General features: G+C 45.3%; 2 protein-coding genes across 4 annotated transcripts in view; one reads left to right on the top strand and one right to left on the bottom strand.

The window, feature by feature from the left end:
* LOC139052644 (kinesin-like protein KIF11) overlaps window positions 1-21,740 on the top strand; it is a 210,399-nt gene that overhangs the window by 43,433 nt on the left and 145,226 nt on the right. The window lies entirely within an intron of this gene.
* LOC139052616 (uncharacterized) lies at window positions 319-20,747 on the bottom strand. The gene is made up of 6 exons (XM_070529689.1): window positions 20,665-20,747; window positions 19,938-20,101; window positions 19,070-19,112; window positions 18,133-18,238; window positions 15,602-15,670; window positions 319-2,244 (listed from the first exon to the last, which is right to left on the bottom strand). Exons 1-6 carry the CDS (start codon window positions 20,745-20,747, stop codon window positions 2,212-2,214), a joined length of 498 nt encoding a protein of 165 aa, XP_070385790.1. The 3' UTR covers window positions 319-2,211.

The raw sequence follows: 21,740 nt of genomic DNA, 5'->3' as shown, positions 1-21,740 counted from the left end.
GTTTACACCATTCTACTCTCATGTGGTAAGATATAGCTTGGCTAGATAGGGCATTGTGCCAATGAGCTACTCAGGGAACATGCGCAAAAAGTAAACAAAAATGTAAATAGAGCAGCGCACCTTGGTGCGCATATAAACTCTTGCAACAATTGTAAGGCACAACTTAACGGGACGTCGATTCTAGGCAAAAGCAAGAATTAGCATGCGCGGCTCACCATAGAGGCCTACCACATAAAAAGGCAAGGCGATAATTGCATCAGTGAGATATCTTTGTCCCTGCACCCATCTGAATTTGACTTCCTACGTTTGTTTATGTGATAATTTGGCAGATCTCTGTAATGTAATCTGAGTGCCTGCACGGTTGTGTGGTCTAGGGTTTATATTGCATCGACGACGAAGAAATAAAGAAGTTGTTAGCCTCGATGTGTCGTATGTTCCTTTTGTGGTCCGTCTTAGGTGTTTGTGCTGTAAGTTAAAGTTGCTTGACTAAGCTGTTCTAAATTAACAGTGGCTTGTATAATGAGGCTGATCAGTGGTATTTTGCATGGACTAGCACACAAATATGACAAATGTCAAAGTACTAAATTAAGAAATTGGGACTCAACACACAAACAAGCTACCTAATTTAGTGTAGTTATTGGACTGTATTTCCGAGCAGGCTATTAAAAATAAACCGTATTTTACAAACCAGAACCCACCTGCTGATTATGAGACGTGCCGTAGCGAGTAACCCGGATTAATTTGGACAACCTGGCGTTCTTTAACATGCACCTAAATCTAAGTACACGGGTGCTTTTGCATTTCACTCCCACTGAAATGCAGTTTTGTTTACGACTAGATTTGCGAAAGTTCCAAGCAGGATTCCCCATATATTTTTACAGTGGGCACTTTTTAAATGGAGCCTCAAGGGGCCGGGGAAATTGGTTCCATTTACCAGGCATTCTATTTAGTGCGAGACATTGCAGAGAGCCAACCAACCATCAGGATGGTGTCCTGCTTAAGCGGCAGTTTCGCTTAAGCGATTTTCGTTTATGAAGGTTCCGCTGCAGTCCTTAATAGTGGATGAGTTGTGTTCTGCATGGACACTTTAGCATGGCTACCATGTTTAGTTGAATATTGTACAAGTAGCAACATTTCACTGTACCCAGTGCAATATATAAAGCCAGCATTGTAACATGCTGCAAATGCAGCCACGAACAAGTAACTCCCCTATCATACCCAATAACAGCATCTTTAGACGAGATTATTACTGGTTTCTCATGTTTAAGTGCCTTGTTTTCAGAAATCAAATCCTCCTGATCACATTGGTTTCCAATTGTGTCATTCCCCGCGCTGAGGTCATTTGAGATTGCATTTAATTGCACTTCAGATAGCATATTGGTCGTATTTAAAAAGCACATGGCATCACAGTCACCACCTACATATAGAATTCGAGCTGCAACGCAGTAGCAGACATTCTGAGGTAGATGCCTGACTATTCTTTTGAATTGGGATGCATACTCAAAACACTGCTATGCAATTTCAGACAGGGCTGGTAGTGTTGCAACCAGGACAGCTTTAACGGAGATACAGGAGCGAAATTGTGTGAGCTTTGAATAAATATTCTCTCTGAGGAACCATGCTGTCCAGTTATAAAATGGGGATCGAAATAAAGTAGTTGGATAGCAAACCTGCATTTCATTAAGTAAATAAAATACTGTTCATGCTACCTTCCAGGGTGCACACTGCATTCTCTTTCTTTGAATGTGAATTTGTTACCTTGCCATGGGTTGCCAAATGTATGGGTGTATTGTTGGTCGAGGTTGGATATAGGTCTCAGGCTAGAGGAAATATTTCGACAAGGTGACTTGCCAGGTTGAACAACGAATGTCTCAGGCTGGAGCCATTTGGTTCCCTTGCAATGATGTTGGCTCCAGCTTGAGACCTTTTTTGTTGGACAACTGTTGACAATTGATGTCGCCATGTTTTCATTTACCCTCGTCTTATTCAACCCATTGCTCCACGCAGGAGCTGCACTTTCTTTAAGAATAAAAATATTATTGAGCTCAAAGGCTTTGTGCATGGCTGCGTCCCCAAGTGCAAAAATTCGTTTTCAATGAATGAGAGTTGGTACCTTTCTTGAGAATTCAATAGGAAGAACCAAAATTAAGCTAACAGACTGGTTATGACGACAAGTAAAGATGAATTGATGTGGAGTGCCCTTTCTTCATTTCACATCTGGCTTGGGGCCAGCCGGACTTCTTCCTAAAATTGAGAAAATTTTTCTATTTAATAACATATTAGGAGTATTCTCTTCATAACCTAAAAATTTAAAAAAATGGTTATTTGGTGATTCATATTTAGTTGGGAACAGCGCGAAGAACACTGACGAAGTAAGGGCGTATACAGTAATGACACATAGTGCTGGCTGACTACAGATTTAATATTAGAACAGACAAACAGTTAAGTACTTTGGAATGCTTCCTAAAAGCCATAAAAAACCAAAGCAGGAAGCGGTTGTGCGAAATAATGTATGTGCATGAAAAATGCACTTGATCATCGGTTTGTAGATATGTGTGCCATTTACTTGTCAGTTAACAAAACGTGTTACACTGAAACATTTCTCCTACAATTTGGCAATTCTGTGGGCATTGATTATTGCTTGGGTCAGTTGGTTGCTGTTGTTACTGCTATTAGTGTATGGTGAAGTGTAATGTAGATGGGGAAGTTCTACTGACAACTACGAACATTGGCAAATTTTGCTGCACCAGGATAATGCACGCATTGTCCTGCTGCAGCAAAACTTTCCAGCAAACTTTCACAGTTCTCTGTAGGACTTTTCCATCTGTCTCGCCTCACACTGTTTCATCTATAGCGCTTCACCATACTATAATATGCGCCACCAACTGACACAAAATTCTACCCTTCTGAAGTTCCTACTGCTACTTCGCACTCGTCACATTCAGGCTGCCAGCCGTACTAAGCCCAATGTAGTATAACTGCATGGACTGGCAGCTCCTGTCATGGATTTACTCTGGTGTAATGGCACCACAGAAGCAAACGAAGACAAAGACATGCAGGACACAAGTGCTTAACCTCAACTCTGGCTTTAATAAGAAAACAGACATATACAACACGTAGTGACACGAAGTGACGTTATTAATTCAAAAACAAATTCTTTGTGCAATTTAATTGAGAATGACTGATGCATTTGTCCTTTTCATGCTAATCTGCCAAAGCTTAATTATCTTATGTACATTTGCTCATAATTTCTGGCAACGAGTTTCGAAGAACACTGGAACGAACCACTCTATTTTGCAGCGCATCACAATGTGCGGATGAGAGTTGTTGCACACAAACTTCATTAGCCTCAATCTCAAATTATTACAATGCGTGTCTATGCAATGCAAGCATGACTGGATAGGAATGGCAGACTGTACATAACCTCCGTTGCACAGTGCAACGCCTGCAAATTGTGCTGCACGCAACAAACAAATTAGTTTGTTTTTCTGGCTTCAGTCTTTTTTTCTCATCACAGCAAATCTCTCTTCACATGTTTCATACAAAAAAAATGTTTGCCCGTAGGGACCAGCTGCACAATTACTCACGAAAATCCCAAATGCATACGAAACAACTGCAACCACTTCTTTACTTCATCATCTCATTCATTATATTCCCTAGTCATGCCTGATTTAGTTGCGCAAATCCTTTTTCTCAGGCCCTTGTTAGGAGAGTTTTGAGCTGCAACAAAAGGCAGAAGCCAAAAAAAGGAAGAGGTTAGTTAAGTTTTTTGATTTGATTGTTCTTTTCTCCTTGAAGTCGACCAAAGTCTCTTCAAGGTGTTTATCGGCGTTGATGAAGCAGGAGGCAGGTTGGAGGTAACAAAACTTGAAGATATATTGTAACGGAAATATTTACACAGTCAAATACACAGTGAGCAAAAGAACACTGATACAAAACACACAAGTAAACAGCGCCTTACTCTTCTACTTTTCTTAAGTTAGAGCCTAGGACAACTGTCACTACATACGACCAACCGAGTCTCACTGTTCTACCACTAAGTGGTTACGGCCCAGACTAGCGTTGCATCGTTCGGAGTCTTACTGTTCTATCAGGTTTAGTGATTACAGCCTAGACTGAGGAACAAGCACCTCGTCTCGGTTGTTATAGGGGAAAGAGACAAAGAAAAAGGGCGGTAGGGTCGTTAGCCCATCCCACGGAAGCAATTGCCAATGAGAGTTGACAGTTTCTTAAGCCACAACCCAAAGGGATGGGCTTGCTCTCATAAGTGAATCTATTGGAAAACCACCCTGTTTTCCCTCTTCCCACATCTTCCTCTCCCCCTCCTATTTCCACGTGGTCAGTGACGGCCTCGTCAAACACGCCAGGCATGCATGATTTATTGAGGCCATCTCGCACCTCAGCGGCGTTTCTAGCCAGCAAGGGGGGCTCGGGCGCTGGTGTCCCAACACCGCGTACCGTAGTCCCCCTCAAGGTTTTTCCTGGTAGAAAACTAATTACCGCTGGCGGCATCCGGACTCGGGTGCTCTTCAAACGACGCCGCGCCCCTCTCTACGGCGCGCACTGCATGTTGCAACACGACACAAAGCGGGCTCTCCCCAGTGCTCAAAACAAGATGCACGTGGCTGCCGTCCGAATGCGAGGGGCGCGAACCCCCCGCTCCGTACGCGCCAGACGTGGTCAACATTGCTAGCAGCTGCGTCTCCAATTAGCAGGGGACTCAAGAGCCGGCGCCACAACGTCGCGTATACAACCGTCCCGCTCGAGCTTTGTCCGCGTGGCCCTATTATGACCATCGGCGGAATGTCAACAAAGCCCGCGCAAAAGCATTTGCTCCGAATCCGTTTTGCGCCTCTGCACCGCGCCCCCCGCGGCGGCGCGCGCCTCGGCTCGTTACCGACACCACGCGGGCCGTCCGACCCCTCACAAACAGAATCGTTTGCCGCCCGAGGCGCGGGGGGGTGGACGCTTCTCCATTCACAAAACGCACGTGCAACTAGCGGCACTTCAAAAGTATATACAAAACAATCATGCAGCCCTACGCCGTCCATTCTTCCTGTTCGAGAGATGAGCGGCCTAACACGTTCCCCCTAAAGAGTATACTGGGCTGATTTTCGCTCAGTGATACGATAAATCACTGCCGCGATTACGTAATGAACATTCTAACCACACCCTAGCCTAATTACATCACAAGAACAAGCACTTTCAAGTAACAAAGCAAGAAGAGAGTAAAAAGAAATACACAATACATGTCATCAAACTATTAAGCACACGATTGCAGTTCCAAACTGTAAGAGCACTCTAGTGTCTCTGGGTCTTGAATCGGCACTCACAAAGTCCGCAATATACAGCGCCAAGTGAGCAGGAACATTCACGCCCATCCAGTTGGCATGGCACTATAGTATTACGCTGGCTTCCATGAGCTGTTGTGAAGCCTGGACAAAGCATCCGCGTTACCATTACTGACACCCTTCCGATGTCGCACTGACACGTGATATCGCTGTAAAGCCAGCGCCCATCTTGTCAATTTTGCCCCGTGTGGAGTCGAAGTTGTAAGGTACGACAATGGATTGTGGTCGGAAACAACGTTTATCTCGGCACCAAAAAGCCAGTAGTCAAACTTCTTTAAGGCCCATATAATAGCAAACGCTTCCCTCTCAATTGTCGACCATCGCGTCTGAGTCGGCGTGAAGCGGTGGCTGGCAAAGGCAATAGGCCTCTCCTTTCCCTCAGCTGTCATTTGCGCCAAACAAGCGCCCGCCGCCGTAGCTGATGCGTCTGTGAAAAGCCAGTAGGGCTCAGATGGGTCCGGAGTGCTGAGCGCCACGGCCTCGCACAGGGACTGTTTCAGTGTCTTAAACGCCGTCTGAGCTTCCTCTGACCAGGGTATGCTATTGGGTACCCCCTTCTTCGTTAACCGCGTGAGCGGGCTCGCCACCTCTGCACATTCTCGGACGCACTCGCGATAGTAGCCGCACAGTCCTAGCAGGCTGCGTAGCTCCTTTTTAGTGCGTGGGGTCGCCACATTCTTAATTGCAGCTATTTTCTCTTCGTGTTCTGGGGTTGAGAATCTTGGTGCGCAACCTAATTTCTCGAGCATCAACTGTGTGAGCTGTGATTTGAAATTAGTGCCCTGGTCGGAACAGATCATTTCCGGAACGCCAGTGCGACTGAAAATTTCAATCAACGCGTCGCAAGTCGCCTTAGCTGTCAAAGAGCGCAGTGGGACAACCTCTGGCCACTCTGTGCACATGTTCACCAAGCATAGCGCGTACCTATGACCTTTCGCTGACGGTCTGTCTAAGGGTCCAATGATGTCTGCATTGACAATTTGAAAAGGGTGATTTGGCCTAGTGGGAGGAGTTATAGATACTCTGTCCGTGCGACGCCTGTCAGAGCGAATTTGACAATCATGGCATGAACGACAATGCTCTAATACCTCCTTCTCCATGCCAGGCCAAAAAAAATTACACCCAATACGCCCTTTAGTTTTCCTTGGCCCTAGGTGCCCTCCGCATAGTGACTCATGAGCTAAACGCATCACCTCACTGCGCTTGTCTTTGGGAACAACTAGTTGTCTCACTCGGGTGCCTACTATTGAGTCCCAGTGGTGTAAGAGTCCATCAGAGACGAACATGCCGGATTTCCCACTCCGAGCATCTTCCCAACCTTTCTTTAAGGTAGCATCAGCTAGCTGCAATCTGCGGAACTCTTCTCTCTGGCTTATTGACGCATCCCTCTCTTCATCAATTAGCTCAACTTCTCCAGAAACACCTTCCTCCTCCAAAGTAACATTGCAGGCTACTGCCTCGGCTTTCTCGTTTGATCGCTCTATCCTCTGAGCAGGCTCGGCCGGTGCTACAATGGATTCCAGAGAGCTGCTGGCCTTGAATAAATGTTCCCAATCTTCCTTGGTCAACAAACAATCTGTGCCCTCGATGAGCTCATTAGTCAACGCGCAGAGTAGGTCAATGTTCTGGGGCTCCGCCGCCATTTGCGGGCTATTTAACTTTACCGGCAACGTTGCTAGCTTTGCCTCGATAGTTTTACCAAATGCTGACACCAATCTTATTGTGCCTGATGGCTCCACGATACTTTTCGGAAGGAGACTCTCGCGTATGACAGTTATTTCACTTCCCGTATCTAGAATCGCATCTGTGGATACGTTTCCGCATGAGATAGGGATCAACTGCAGGTTAGTCATGCCTTCGCCTTTGTGTTTCAAGGCCTCTACCTTTGCAGTGAGGACTCCATTCGGTATCTCACTTCCCGTGTCGTGGGCTATCGACACCCTTTGTGCCCTCTGCCTTGGCTCGATAGCCTTCTTTGGCTGATTTTCCTTGTCACTAGACATCGGGCAATCCTTAGCGAAATGGCCTGAGCTGTGACATACGTGGCACCTGAGGGCGCTTTTCGCTACGCGCGTCTGCTTTTGCCCCATCTCTGCCACTGATGACTTTGAGGCGTATCCTTTGCCTTTGGCTTGTTCCAAAGTTTGTAGTACTTTGGCAATCTCAGGTGGCTTAAGCCATCCCTCGCCTTCTCGTAGCATCACGTATTCAAGACCCTCTATACTAAGGCCCGCTTTTATACGATCCGCTACCATGAGTTCTGCCATAACTTCTACAGTGTCGGCTCCTCTTACTTGAAGGTAGTAGGAAAAATACGTTTTCACTCGCGACGCGAACTGCGACCACGTTTCCTCCTTCCGCTTCACTGCTCTCTCAAACCTTTGCAGATACTCTGCCGGAGAAAGCTTCAGTTCCATCAACACTGCCTGTTTAACTGACTCGTAATCTATACTCTCTTCCTGGTTGAGGTTACGCAGTAGGTAGCGAACGCGCTCAGTTAGAGCTGGCATGACTAAATGCACGCGACTCTCATACGGCACCCCGTAAGTAGCAAAAATTCTCTCTACCTCCTCAAACCATAAGGGTACATCCGCGTCACACGGCAGGCGGAACCCTTTCAGCACTTTTGCGCATTGCGCGACGGAGTCGAAGCCCATTCGCCTCCGATCGCCCCGCTCCGACTCAGCGCTGGACGACGTCCCATTGAGACGTTCAGCATTCGTCCTTGCCTGCAACAGCCTTTCGTACTCGATCTGAAGTTGTATACAGGTAGTCTGAGCATTGAGCCTTTGAATTTCAAGTTCAAGCGTTCTTGTATCATTCGGAATTTGCAAAGGCTGAGATGCCTGCTGCGAAAATTCCTGGCTCTGACTGGGTTCTCTCATTTCATTTGACTTATCGGAATTTAGCCTATCGTCATTTGATAACTCCCGATTCCGATCCATTTCCGCCACAGTCGCACCCTCAACTCCATTAGACTCCATTGTCTCTGCGCCCCCGCGTGTCCTCACCATTTGCTCTACACATCAACTGCCATGCCAACTTGAGAAAGACGCAAGAAATCCTGCTCACCCTTTGCTGAATGCACTGTCGTTTTCGGATCTCCTCCACGGTGCCGGGCTTGACTGCTGTGGGATCTTCTCAAAGGTGCAGGAGGTGCTCGTTGGATGACTTGATCCCTTCACCACTGGTCCAGGATTCGATGTTGTAGAGCTCGCCGATCCTGTCGGCTGCGCCAGTTAAGTTTTTTGATTTGATTGTTCTTTTCTCCTTGAAGTCGACCAAAGTCTCTTCAAGGTGTTTATCGGCGTTGATGAAGCAGGAGGCAGGTTGGAGGTAACAAAACTTGAAGATATATTGTAACGGAAATATTTACACAGTCAAATACACAGTGAGCAAAAGAACACTGATACAAAACACACAAGTAAACAGCGCCTTACTCTTCTACTTTTCTTAAGTTAGAGCCTAGGACAACTGTCACTACATACGACCAACCGAGTCTCACTGTTCTACCACTAAGTGGTTACGGCCCAGACTAGCGTTGCATCGTACGGAGTCTTACTGTTCTATCAGGTTTAGTGATTACAGCCTAGACTGAGGAACAAGGACCTCGTCTCGGTTGTTATAGGGGAAAGAGACAAAGAAAAAGGGCGGTAGGGTCGTTAGCCCATCCCACGGAAGCAATTGCCAATGAGAGTTGACAGTTTCTTAAGCCACAACCCAAAGGGATGGGCTTACTCTCATAAGTGAATCTATTGGAAAACCACCCTGTTTTCCCTCTTCCCACATCTTCCTCTCCCCCTCCTATTTCCACGTGGTCAGTGACGGCCTCGTCAAACACGCCAGGCATGCATGATTTATTGAGGCCATCTCGCACCTCAGCGGCGTTTCTAGCCAGCAAGGGGGGCTCGGGCGCTGGTGTCCCAACACCGCGTACCGTAGTCCCCCTCAAGGTTTTTCCTGGTAGAAAACTAATTACCGCTGGCGGCATCCGGACTCGGGTGCTCTTCAAACGACGCCGCGCCCCTCTCTACGGCGCGCACTGCATGTTGCAACACGACACAAAGCGGGCTCTCCCCAGTGCTCAAAACAAGATGCACGTGGCTGCCGTCCGAATGCGAGGGGCGCGAACCCCCCGCTCCGTACGCGCCAGACGTGGTCAACATTGCTAGCAGCTGCGTCTCCAATTAGCAGGGGACTCAAGAGCCGGCGCCACAACGTCGCGTATACAACCGTCCCGCTCGAGCTTTGTCCGCGTGGCCCTATTATGACCATCGGCGGAATGTCAACAAAGCCCGCGCAAAAGCATTTGCTCCGAATCCGTTTTGCGCCTCTGCACCGCGCCCCCCGCGGCGGCGCGCGCCTCGGCTCGTTACCGACACCACGCGGGCCGTCCGACCCCTCACAAACAGAATCGTTTGCCGCCCGAGGCGCGGGGGGGTGGACGCTTCTCCATTCACAAAACGCACGTGCAACTAGCGGCACTTCAAAAGTATATACAAAACAATCATGCAGCCCTACGCCGTCCATTCTTCCTGTTCGAGAGATGAGCGGCCTAACAAGGTTGGTTGTGGCTTGAAGCACAATATGCATCTAGTGAGCTAGGCCGCAAGCGTTGCGTAGTCTGCTGCCATCACAAGGCCGTGCCTACATTGGACAGATGGGATGCTCTATTAATGTGAAATCAGGGAGATTGAGGCAGTATGAGTCATCTGTGTGAAACAAGCCTCCCTCACACAATGGTAAATGCTGCAAAGAATGTGACCGCGGTGCTGTGTTCCACAAAACTTGCGTTGTAGCGAGATATTATGACATGACAACATGCAACGTAATTGTGGTTTGCAACATTTAAAAAGAATGATAAATGTATCAGTGATCCATTAGTTGCACTGCATAAAGAATTTCTTTTAACAGATATCATCACATAATGTCTCCACCTGTTATTAAATATTGCGTTTCCTTATTTTAAAGCTTGAAGTGAGATCCGGTGCTTGTGTCATGCGTACATATCTTTCTTCGTTTACTTTTTGTGGTGCCAATACACCAGAATTTGTATAACCAAATGGCCACACTGCTTTTGTCACGTTATAGTGGTGCTTGAAAAGCCTCGCAAACAGCAGCCTATTTGGTCAAAACGTGCTTTTGTACATATGCTTTTCCAAAAAGAAAAGCTGCGAAAAGGTAACAGAATCAACAGTAGTAGGTTATATCCACAGCAATGCTTTACTTTTCTGCCCTTATTATTCGTTACACCTAAGTGGATAAGCCAGAGTGTGAATGTTACAGAAATGCACCAAATAAGTTGTTGAAATTATGCAAAAATGTTAACGCAACTAAGCATAGATTTATGTGCAATAATAGACACCACTCAGTTTCTTTCCTTCTGACACAAACGTAGTATATCTTATTTTTTTGGCATGAAGAAAAGCATATGTAGACCAGGCAATATTTGAATGAGAGCCTTCACGATTAAGCACCCCTATGTGACCATTAGGGTACATACGCTGTAAATAGTACAGATAATGTCCCGAATATCACAAGTGCAACATGTTAGCGAAAGCAGCAACCATTAACCCCGAAATTAATCAAATCCCACAAAAAAAATGGCTGAGGCTTAGCTAAGGTTAAGCCCAGGATGCGAAGCATACTAGCTTTTATTTTAGTTGTTGAACCACTGTTTAGCCTGGTGAACTGCTGTTGCTTGGCTATATTTGGTTCGGCTAGACGAAGAAACAACTCATGCAGGCGAGCGCACGAGCTGAGACCCGGCTATGTAGCTACGCGGCCGCAAGCGAGCGCACGAGTTGAGCCTCCGCTTTTGCAGCTGTTATGACGTCATACGGTAGCTACGCGGCCGCGCGTGGCGCAGCAAGGAAGAGCGTGGTTGTGCGGCTAGTATGCTTCGCATAATAAAAAATAGATGTATGTGTCAGTGCAGCACCTGTATTCTGAAGTTACAGGAAAGTGGCATGCTTGTTAACAAACCTACAACCAAGGCACATTTGTATGTGGCCAACCCCTGCCTCTTTATGTGCTTTCGTGCCTTTGACAAGGTGTTACTAGATATTTATTTGCTTGTCTGCTGCAAAAACACATCAATTATCAGGTCCGTGCACAGTGCACCATGCCATTTATCTATGTGGACTCACTTTGTGTCCTTAGCACTGCTCTCACCTGTTCAGAACTAACAATCGCAAAAAGACTTGTTCTACTTAAATCTACATGCCTGAACATGTGGGTTCTGCAGTTGAAATAAGGTAAATATAAGTAAAACGAATGACATGTTCTGATGAACTTTGTTTTCATAATCTAATTTATTTGGGCACATAACCAGTCAGATCATTCCCACTAACACAAGAAAACAAATTCAACACACTGGTTTATACTGGTCGGTGCTCTTTTGACTTTAGTACACACTGAACAAACGACAGGCAGTGAGAAATACCAACAACCACTAACTTCCAGACGGCATTATTGGTCACATGTGCACATGATATAGCTACAAAAACCCAAACGAAAGTAAACAAAGAAAAAACTACATTTTAACAGAAAAAGAACAAGACAAAACAAATTTCTTCTGGTAGCTAAGTCACAATCAAGGTGCAAATGCCAGCTATAGTTCGGCAAGCACACATTTAGTTATTTTGCTCAGTCGCTCAATATCACAATTTCTTGTTTGACAGCAACACTGACGGGACATCTGTGCATATCTTTATTGCACATGCCATTTTTGCTCGCCCCAAAATCCTTTTGTGGTTATTCATTTAGTACCTGCTTCTCCTGTACTGGCGTTGCAGAGGGATATACATTCTGTGTAATGTAACTTACAGTCAAATCAAGCAAACAAAGCAGGGAGGGAATTATCTTTGAAAACTATGCAATCATTTGCAGGCGAAAAAACCTTGCAGTCCCTTTGGTCCATGGAAAAAGCAATGTGAGGCATCACCACTAAGTAAAAGGAAATTAATAAACCTGTTTAGTGTAATCTCTTTTTTGTGAGGTATGATGATAGCCTGATATGAATTTCCCTATCTCTACATGTTTGGAACAGTATATGCTGTGAAATAACTTAAACTGAAGAGATTTCCTAGCCTTTTCAATCCTGCCATTGCAGCTTACCCTTACTCTCAGTAATACAAAGCCATTTAGTACGACTTCAAATTTTGAATTTGAGAGTCAGCGAATAAAGATATGGTTTTACGGTGTGTCACCGATACCTTCACATAGGTAGTATGAAGCAAACCCAGCCTTGCTTTTTCATCCACTCTGTCCTCTTTGATACTGTCACACGCAGTGGGACGACACTATCGTGAAAAGTGCTGGCAGTGGAGGCGAATGCTATGTCTGTCTCTCATTTCAATGCATCTCTGAAACAACAGATTATGCAACCCCCAGTACTAAACACGTGGGAAGACTGTGCACATAATACCACGCCATATCAGCACATCTAGTCTTTCCACACGCAGCAGATCACCTCTAGAACAGGGTGTGCAAGCTGCAGATGTGCTCAGCTGCGCTAGAAATGAAGACACACATGGAGTGGGCCCCTCTGAGGGCCCCCTTAAAAGCTCAGTTTGTCATATTTTGTTTCTGCAATAGGCTAGCGCAAAAAATGACTTTGCTTCATTCCTGATTAAAGGGAAAATCAGACATCCACCCATTCGTAGCAATTGCTACAAAGGAAACTCATACGGATTGCTCGAAAGAAAAGCCGCATAGTTGAAACATTCATCCTGGTCCGGGACTCGAACCCGGGACCACAGCCTTTCCGGGGCAGCCGCTCTACCATCTGAGCTAACCAGGCGGCTAGCAGATGGCAGGGCGAAGTCCAATTTGTCGACAACACAAAGCAAAGGCCAGAGTTTGACGTAGTAGTTCTGCGGAAACCCGCAAGGTGGAGAGAAGTAATGAATAAAGGGAAAATCAAACGTTCACCCGTTCGTAGCTATTGCTACAAAGGAAACCCATACGGATTCCTCGAAAGAAAGGCCTCATAGTTGAAGAAAAATTTGTCCTGGTCTGGGACTCGAACCCGGGACCACCATTTTTTCGGGGCAGCCGCTCTACCATCTGAGCTAACCAGGCGGCTAGCAGATGGCAGGGCGAAGTCGAATTTGTCAACAACACAAAGCAAAGGCAAGAGTTTGACGTAGTAGTTCTGCGGAAATCCGCAAGGTAGAGAGAAGTAATGAATAAAGGGAAAATCCTGGTTAGCTCAGATCGTAGACCGGCTGCCCCGGAAAGGCGGTGATCCCGGGTTCGAGTCCGGGACCAGGACGAATTTTTCTTCAAGTATGAGGCCTTTCTTTCGAGGAATCCGTATGGCTTTCCTTTGTAGCAATTGCTACGAACGGGTGGATGTCTGATTTTCCCTGTGCTTCAAATGTGCTTCATCCAAAGTATGGTATCGCGACCATGCTGCTCTGTCGCACCTAGGCTCCCTGCGCTTGAGCGGAAGTTGTATTTTCTTCTATACGTTTGTTCAGGCTGTCATTAAACAGTTGGTAGTTTGGCACTTCACTGTCTTCCTTTCTTCTACCCCTTTTCAAGGAATGTATTTTGCGCCACAAAGTATACCTAGGAAATCTAAGCACTAACTTGCCCAAGAAGAAGTCCTTTTGGAACATCTACACAGGGTGTTTTGACTAATGTCATACCAAGTGAGCACACTACAAACCTTGCGTGCATCGTTTTCATGACTCTTTCGATGACCATATTTCGTTTTCAGTGACTTTATCAACTAAGTATCTAGCGGCAGCTTGAACATAGGCACTCATGAAAACTCGCACCAGGCTTGGTCGAATACGCCCAGCCCTGCATCACTGAGTAGTGAACCATGCTGTAAGAGTTGGCAACTAAATTGCCACCTTGAGATTGAAATTTTTCAACCTTACAATGAAGGCTTCAATTGCCCAGCCAGCGAGCTGCACCAAAGGTGTGAACTATAGTCATCTGATGTCACATTCTATGTCATAGCGATAGCAGCTGATCTCTCTAGTGGTGGCCCTCAAGGCCAACAGGCATCCCTTTCTGTGCACGTGCTTGTGTAGGACTAGGCAGATGGTGCCAGTTTGTTCTTCAGCATTAACACTATGTTCACGCTGTATCGGGAACACATTTTCTTACTCAGTGCAATAGCCCTTGAACCTACATAATTGCCACCAAGAGTCCTTTGTCCAACAACCTTTCCTTTGCCATGTCATTTGCTTCTGCCTTGATGTCATGGAGCAACTTCAGCTAGCTGAAGCAATGATATTGTTTGAGTACCCACACAGCCTTGCAGTTTTCCAACCTGAACGTTGCTTCATTAAAAGCTGACATGATTTGGTCTCAGCAGACAGATCAGAGTTAAAAAGAACACTTATAAACTTCTTTCAAAGTCATTCTAACATCGTCAATAATACCGGGCCTTTTGATGTGTTATTCAGCATTGTCCAAAGCAAGTTGGCTCTTAAAAATCTAAATAACAACTTTGTGAGGGCAGCTACTGGGCTACCTGTCTCTTCAGCGAGCCTGAAATGTCTCCCAGCCATCAAAGCAAGAGCCCAAAAAAACGACAATGAAAAGTGTGGCAGACAAAATGTGCATGTAAATCCATATGTTTGTGGACTGTTACACTAACTGAAAAAGATAGTGGCTTCCCAGTACAGTTTTGATGTACGTAGTTGTTTCGGTCACGAACAAACAGCCAGTTGCGCAGTCCTGCACAAGCACAGTGTAACGATGCTTATGGATTAAAATTTGTTGTGTGTGCATGTGGTGCAGTGTACCACATTTCATTTTCCTGAGGCTGCAGTACACTGGGAAGACTGGGTGCTACTTCAATAGGAAGCCCTTAGAGTATTGCAGCCCTTTGTTCAGATATTGCTGCAGATTGAATCAAATGCGAATGCAAACTGTTTTGCAGGACACGTCAGTTCAGTTCAAGCAATTAGACCGAGTAACCCAAGAAATACTTCAAGCCTCCAAAACGTTTTAATACAGTCCCTAGTTTAGTACAGGTTTTCGCCTGATGTTTTGGCTTCTATGGTATAATGCTGTGTATAAGGCTTGCTAGGTACTAGTGGTTTGATGTGCACACTCTCTTGTGTTGCTGTAATTACAACTTGTAACAAAGATTTTCCTTCCTCACAAACGTTTGGACACAGTGCCTGTGAGCTCATCTTTTCACCTGTTTTTCATTCGATCTGTGCATTTACATCGAACGTAAACTACAAAATATTAGTACTGAGAATCGCAAAAGAACACACCTGCGTGACGATTCTGCCGAGATCGTTGGAGTGGTCAGTCACAGGATGCAACACCGGTAGAAAGGCATCCTGAGGTAAAGCAAAATAACAATCGTTGTAAGATGCGGATCAAAAATTTTATTCTGTGAGGCTTTTGGCATGTATACTAATTACTACATTTGTATGTAAAATAGTTTTGCATAATAGCTGACGTCTCGCCCTGTGACTGTCAGCCAGTGCTACTCATGGCAATGGTGACAAATAAGGCACATGCTTTCAAATGGAACTTTTGTGCATTACATGAATTAAACTTAGGTTCACATAATACATGACACCTGTGGTTAGAAGGATGTGTTGCATGCCGCACCAACGCCACAAGTGGCACTGCCTAACACTTCCACGGCCAGACTTAGTACATAAACAATACAAATGTGCAACAAAGTGAACAGGCGGATAGCTGCTGCTATAACTCAAAGATTGCATGCACCATGCAGATGTGAATGCAGCTCCCATCAGGATAGAGTTGCCCTTTGGTGCACTTCATTTCTCTTTCTCTTTTGTCTTCATTGTATGCTGGTGCCATATGGTAATAATGAACAAAAATTAAGCACCTCAGTTCCCATTCTTGTTTTGCTACATGCTGTAAAGTCATCCAAATGCGCTGAAGACTCTTGAGGATGTACTTTAGCCATTTTGTCTTGACAAAATATTTCGCTTGGCTTCACTGCACCTTAATGTAGTGCAAATTATAGACAATGCTTACAAAAAAACCCACTCCACAAAATGACACCTTCAATTAAAATTACACAGTCTATGGCTTCGAGATGTGCACATACATATTTTATATATGGTTACAACGAAAATATAAATTACTGGTCTAATACCCACACTTAGCATACTGCATAGCAGTCACCTGGTTCCAAAATGTTTTTTCTTATCACACATAGGACGGCCACAACTATAAATTTATTTCTGGCAGTGACTTAAGTCACGGCCAAAACCTTCATAGTGCAATCAATGAAAATTTTCGAAGTTAAAGCAGTTAGACATAAACAGGGCCAACAGTTTTAAGGTGTTCAATAATGAACTGTTATGGAATATGGCAGTAGAAGGCCATACACCTGAAACATAGGTAATGTTTATCATATAAGCACATTCTTATATTTTTGCTTACTTTCCTAGGGATTGTATTAAACAGTTTGCTGATGTGTAAATTTTGCTACATGACTGTATCATATTAGCCCTTATCTTTTCACATTTGGCTTACTGCAGCTTTATGCACATGCAAATGGGCCACTACTACCTTCAGGTGAAGGCCAAACACTATGCTGTCCAACATACATGCATTTTACAACACCGAACAGTAGACTTAGAGAATGAGCAACTCTTTTAAAAAGTGCAGTTCTTTGGACACACATTGATATATATCTGGAAAACAAAGATTTTTGCTAAAATGATAACTTAATCTAATTGGTACTGAGCATAATGCATCATGCAAGAAACTTGCATATACCAGGTACCGCTGTAGACACTGCGACCTCTGCAGTTTCTCCACAATCTGGCATAATATGCTCAAGCTGCCTGTAAACACTGGAGGGTGTCTATGATGTATTAAGAAGCTCAGCAAACATGAGAAAGGCCTAAAATGAACGTCACAGAAGCAAAGGAAATTTTTAACCATTCCTCTCTATGTTGCTATGAATGTGAAGGTGCCAGCGAATGATGTATTTGAACTGTGTTTTAATGGTGCAATACTAGACAGCACATTTTTGCAATAATAATGTGACAGAGAAGAATGACAGAAACTAACTTAATGAATATTTTTCTAAACTTGCACAAGGGTTTCGTCATTATGCTGATGCACACACCTGCATATCTCTACTGTGAAGTCTTGTTTCGGTTTCCTATTTTATTTTCACATAGTAATTTACATCATACACTTGTCCTGAAATACCTAACGTTAGGCTCCTTCAATATTTTTTTTCTTACTGGAACACACATGCCTATACAGGGCACACACTCAAATACATGCAAAGCTGCCACGGGACTGGCCATTTGAGGTCGACATGTTTGTACAGCGCAAAAGACGAGGACTGAAGGAAGAACACAACATAGGTGCTGTCACACACACACTCAAGGCACTCTGCGGGATTCTCAGGCTTTTTTCATGCTCCTACTAACACGTTATGTAGCACATATTGAGCCACAGAAAGCTGTACTGGAAAATGTTCACGTTGCACTACAATTTTATAATTGAGACTTTTTATCGAATTATAACATCTGAGTTGATTATTTGATTAAGAATAATTAGGTAATTAGGCAAAATGCAGAAAATCTAAGTATTTCCAAGAGACAGGAAACAACATTACCTAGGTTCTGTGCAGCTAGGTGGCATATGCATATTTTTTTAAGTTTGCTAAAGTTACGTGGGATAACCTGCATACGTCCCATGGAACAGGTGTCACACCAATCACTCTAAGTGATGCCGCTAAACTAGCCATTGCACTTAAAACATATAGAGTAATGAAAGTAAACTCTAGGTAAGAGCATACCAAGACCTCTATTGCTGAAAAGGGAAACTGATGGGAGGCGACTGATCTCCGGTTATGAAGCTGCTTCATCCTCACAGCTGGCAACGAAACGGCCGCAACCACAGTCCTGAAATAAAAGAGAAAAAGTTGACACTACAATGATCACATAGAACACGAAAAAGCTGGTCGCCAGTTTATCTTGGAGAGCATCTGCTGCTACATTAGGTTTTGTATATTGGTCAGCTTATTGTTAAACTAAGCTTGCCAAAATTTTATACCTTAATGGCTTTGCTCTTTACAAACTAAAACCTTTGCCTAACTCATACACTTATGCACTACTTAAGCTATGAGATGTTTACTGATCCCTTACAATGAATGGCTTCTAAGACAAATTATTTCACACAAAAGGATGCATAACTTATGAGTGTTACTGACATTGAATACCAAGGTATTACCTTTTTATAATAGACGATCGCAGACTTCAAGCACATTTTTCTCACAGATACAGGTTGATCGGTCTGCCTTTCTTTTTTCACCAGCAGTAGAAATTTTGTTATTAATATTCGTGCAATATAGGATGATCCTATGATGTGTGATATGATCCTGAGTTGAAAAGCGCCACTTTTTTGTGTGAATTTGACACCTAGAATTCAAAACTCAATATCTGTACCCAATACGCAACGTCACAGCAGCAAAGTAATTAAACATTAACCAAGTCCAGGTATCCAGTGCACAGCGCCAGCTGTTGAATAACAACACTGCACAAGCATCGACTGTATAGATGTAGCGTAGTATGTGCACGGCAGGCGTAGTGGCGGCCTCCAGCAAAGAACACAGCCATGGAGCGACGCGCCCAGATGAGCCATCGCCGGCAATTCTATCGCGTAAATTGATATATCTCGTCACGGCACAGGCATCGTTTTCTGGCCGCCGAGGTGCCGGCGCCACTGGTACTCACCTGCTCCGGCCGCCGAGGTTCAAGTGACGGCGTATCCAGTAATCTGAATCAAAGAAGGACACTGTTACCGCCAAGCAGTACGCTAACTATAAAGCGTTTCTTATACTCTGACCGGCAGTTCATGCGGCGTTGACCCGTAGTGCCGTTGGAAGCTCACCACACGCTTTTAATACCACAAACGCGCCGCCGACATTTCACGCCCGTAGATCAAAGTCGACGGGTGCAGGCTCTACATGCTACACGCCGCAGTCGCGCACTCCCTGCACAATCAGCGGCGTGGGCGCGAAGAGACACAGACGATAGCACGGAGCGTACTGGCAAATCTGCACAATGCGCGCTTAGTGAGCGACCTACTGCACACAATCGCACGAGCTAGGGGACTGGCGCCGCATACGCGTCAGCTAGCAAATACCGCGCACAAAGAAGTGCCGCCGGTTCTCGCTCAAATGATCGCTGTACAAACACTCACACACGCGCACCGCAGTAAACCCTTAACGAGCCGCCACATTTTCAGGCCGCGGTTAGGCGGCGAAGCTTAGCTCACCTCGCACTGCACATAACTATTATGGTAGTGGCTTGCGCTTCGGGGAACATGTCGAATGTTCACATCCACCCTATTAAAGACGCAGCACAGTCCCTCATCATGTAAAATTCTAATGTTTAAGTACACTCGCTTGACCCTAAACACTCAAGTCACCTCGATTATGACAAAGCTCGAAGAAACACAGTGATCGTGCAAAATGGTTCTAGACGGCCAACTGTCGCGCCATGTTGTAATGAGACCTTCAATAAGTCATATCAGCGCGTCTCCTCACTTAGAACATATGCACACTCATAGAACGTGTAATAATCGTTCAAATTCACTTACCGTGGAGTCTTGGGGGTTCAATGCTGTGAGAAACAACAACCACGGTAGAAGAATGCGCCGCCGCTGACAATGGCTGCCCCTTTGCGGCTTTCAACGCACGCGCGCGCGCTCCGAAGGCTTGTGCTCCTCCGCGCGTAGTTCCGACCGTTCCGACTTTCAGCGTCCTGTGTGCACCGCCAAGGCGCGGCTACTCCGAACAGAAAAGCAGCGCCGACACACATTGCGCGGTATATTTCGAATCTGACTGCAGAAATAATCCTACTGAAATTGTCGCTGCGGCTGCCTGCCTTGTTGGTCACGGCTGAGTTATTCTTTTCTCTATTTGGCTCGCCTCAGATATGGGTGTATTTCAACACTCCCACTTTCCCGTACGGCACCGTTATTCCTTGAAAACCCCCATTTTACAACCGCAATGGCCCTTCAAATGGGGCCGGGGGTATAATAATTGTTCTAGCTTATTTTACTTCTTATCGTGGGAGTACTCATTTTAGGCTAGAGGGGAAAAATGGCATATCAACTGTTAAAACGCCCACATGGGCTCATTTGTGTTTACAGTGTACCGCCACGTATGCGAATCACGATCTTGATGTCATCTTGGGGCAGTGCGAGCATTCGGCTTGCTTTGATCAAGGAGTTTCTCGCTGTTGAGACGGTTGCGTTCGCATTTCCTCCCTTTCGCTAGTGTTTAACGAGGTTGGGCTGGCTCAACGCAGTCTTAATTACTGACGGGCGCGGCGCCACGATAGTCCACCCAGCGTCTGCGGTGAAGTCTTCCGGGCTCATGTCGTGGCCATTGACTTCGTATGCCATCGCTGTAGGGTCGTTCTTGGGTAGAAGGCTCGTTTGTTGTATCGCTGGAGGCCCGCACTGCCGGGGTGGGTGCGGGGAGGTAGGGCGTCGGCGGCGGCTTGGTCGGAGTCGAGACGGGCGTTAATGGCGGCGGCTGTGCTCGCCGTTAGGCTTAGAGCCCTAGGCGGGGGGGGGGGGGGGGGGCGCGTGATTAGATCACTCTTAAAAAAAGTATGGAGGTCACGCACTTGCCGAAATGTGGTCTCCATAGGTAGAAAAACACTTCAAGAATCCGATTCCGGGTAGAAAAGGTACAAAACTGGGCAAAAGACACATTTAAATTGGTGAGAAAGCGGGAGCTGGCGCGGACGCGTCCGCAGCAAGCACATGCTTCTTCTTCTTTCCCGGTGGCCTTATGTAGCTATCACGATTGAGGCCAGTTTTAGAATGATATGTATTGTGCAAAAATTTTAATCTGAATGTTTTTCTACGATATTGAAGTGTATTCCAGCCTAATGTTGCCTTTATTTGGGATGCGCTAAAATACCGAGTATAATTTTGAACCACGAAACGGGCTGCTAAGCTTTGTACTCTTTCTAGCTTCTTTATGTCTGTCGCAGTCCATGGGTCCCAGATAGTAAAAGCATATTCCAGTATTGGTCTTATGTTAGTCTTGTAAAGCAGGTTCCTTATTTCTAAAGGAAAGCATTTCGCACTTCTACGTAGCATATCAAGAACTCTACACGCCTTAGCAATTATATAGTTAACATGATGGTGCCAGCATAGTTGATGGGTCAAGTACACCCCAACGTATTTATATTCACACACGGATGCAAGATTTGTCCCATTAATGATATATGTATAAATATTTGGTGACCTTTGTCTCGTAAAGCACATCTGCACAGTTTTATCATGATTTATACTCATGCCCCATTTATCACACCACTCTGCACCCTTGTCTAAATCCTTCTGTAATTCATTATAACAACCGGGACCTTTCATATCGCGATACAA

The sequence above is a fragment of the Dermacentor albipictus genome, unplaced genomic scaffold (assembly GCF_038994185.2).
Source record: "Dermacentor albipictus isolate Rhodes 1998 colony unplaced genomic scaffold, USDA_Dalb.pri_finalv2 scaffold_28, whole genome shotgun sequence".
Taxonomy (NCBI): Eukaryota; Metazoa; Arthropoda; class Arachnida; order Ixodida; family Ixodidae; genus Dermacentor; species Dermacentor albipictus.
Note: the sequence above shows the minus strand (reverse complement) of the source record. Positions and strands in the feature narration are given on the sequence as shown.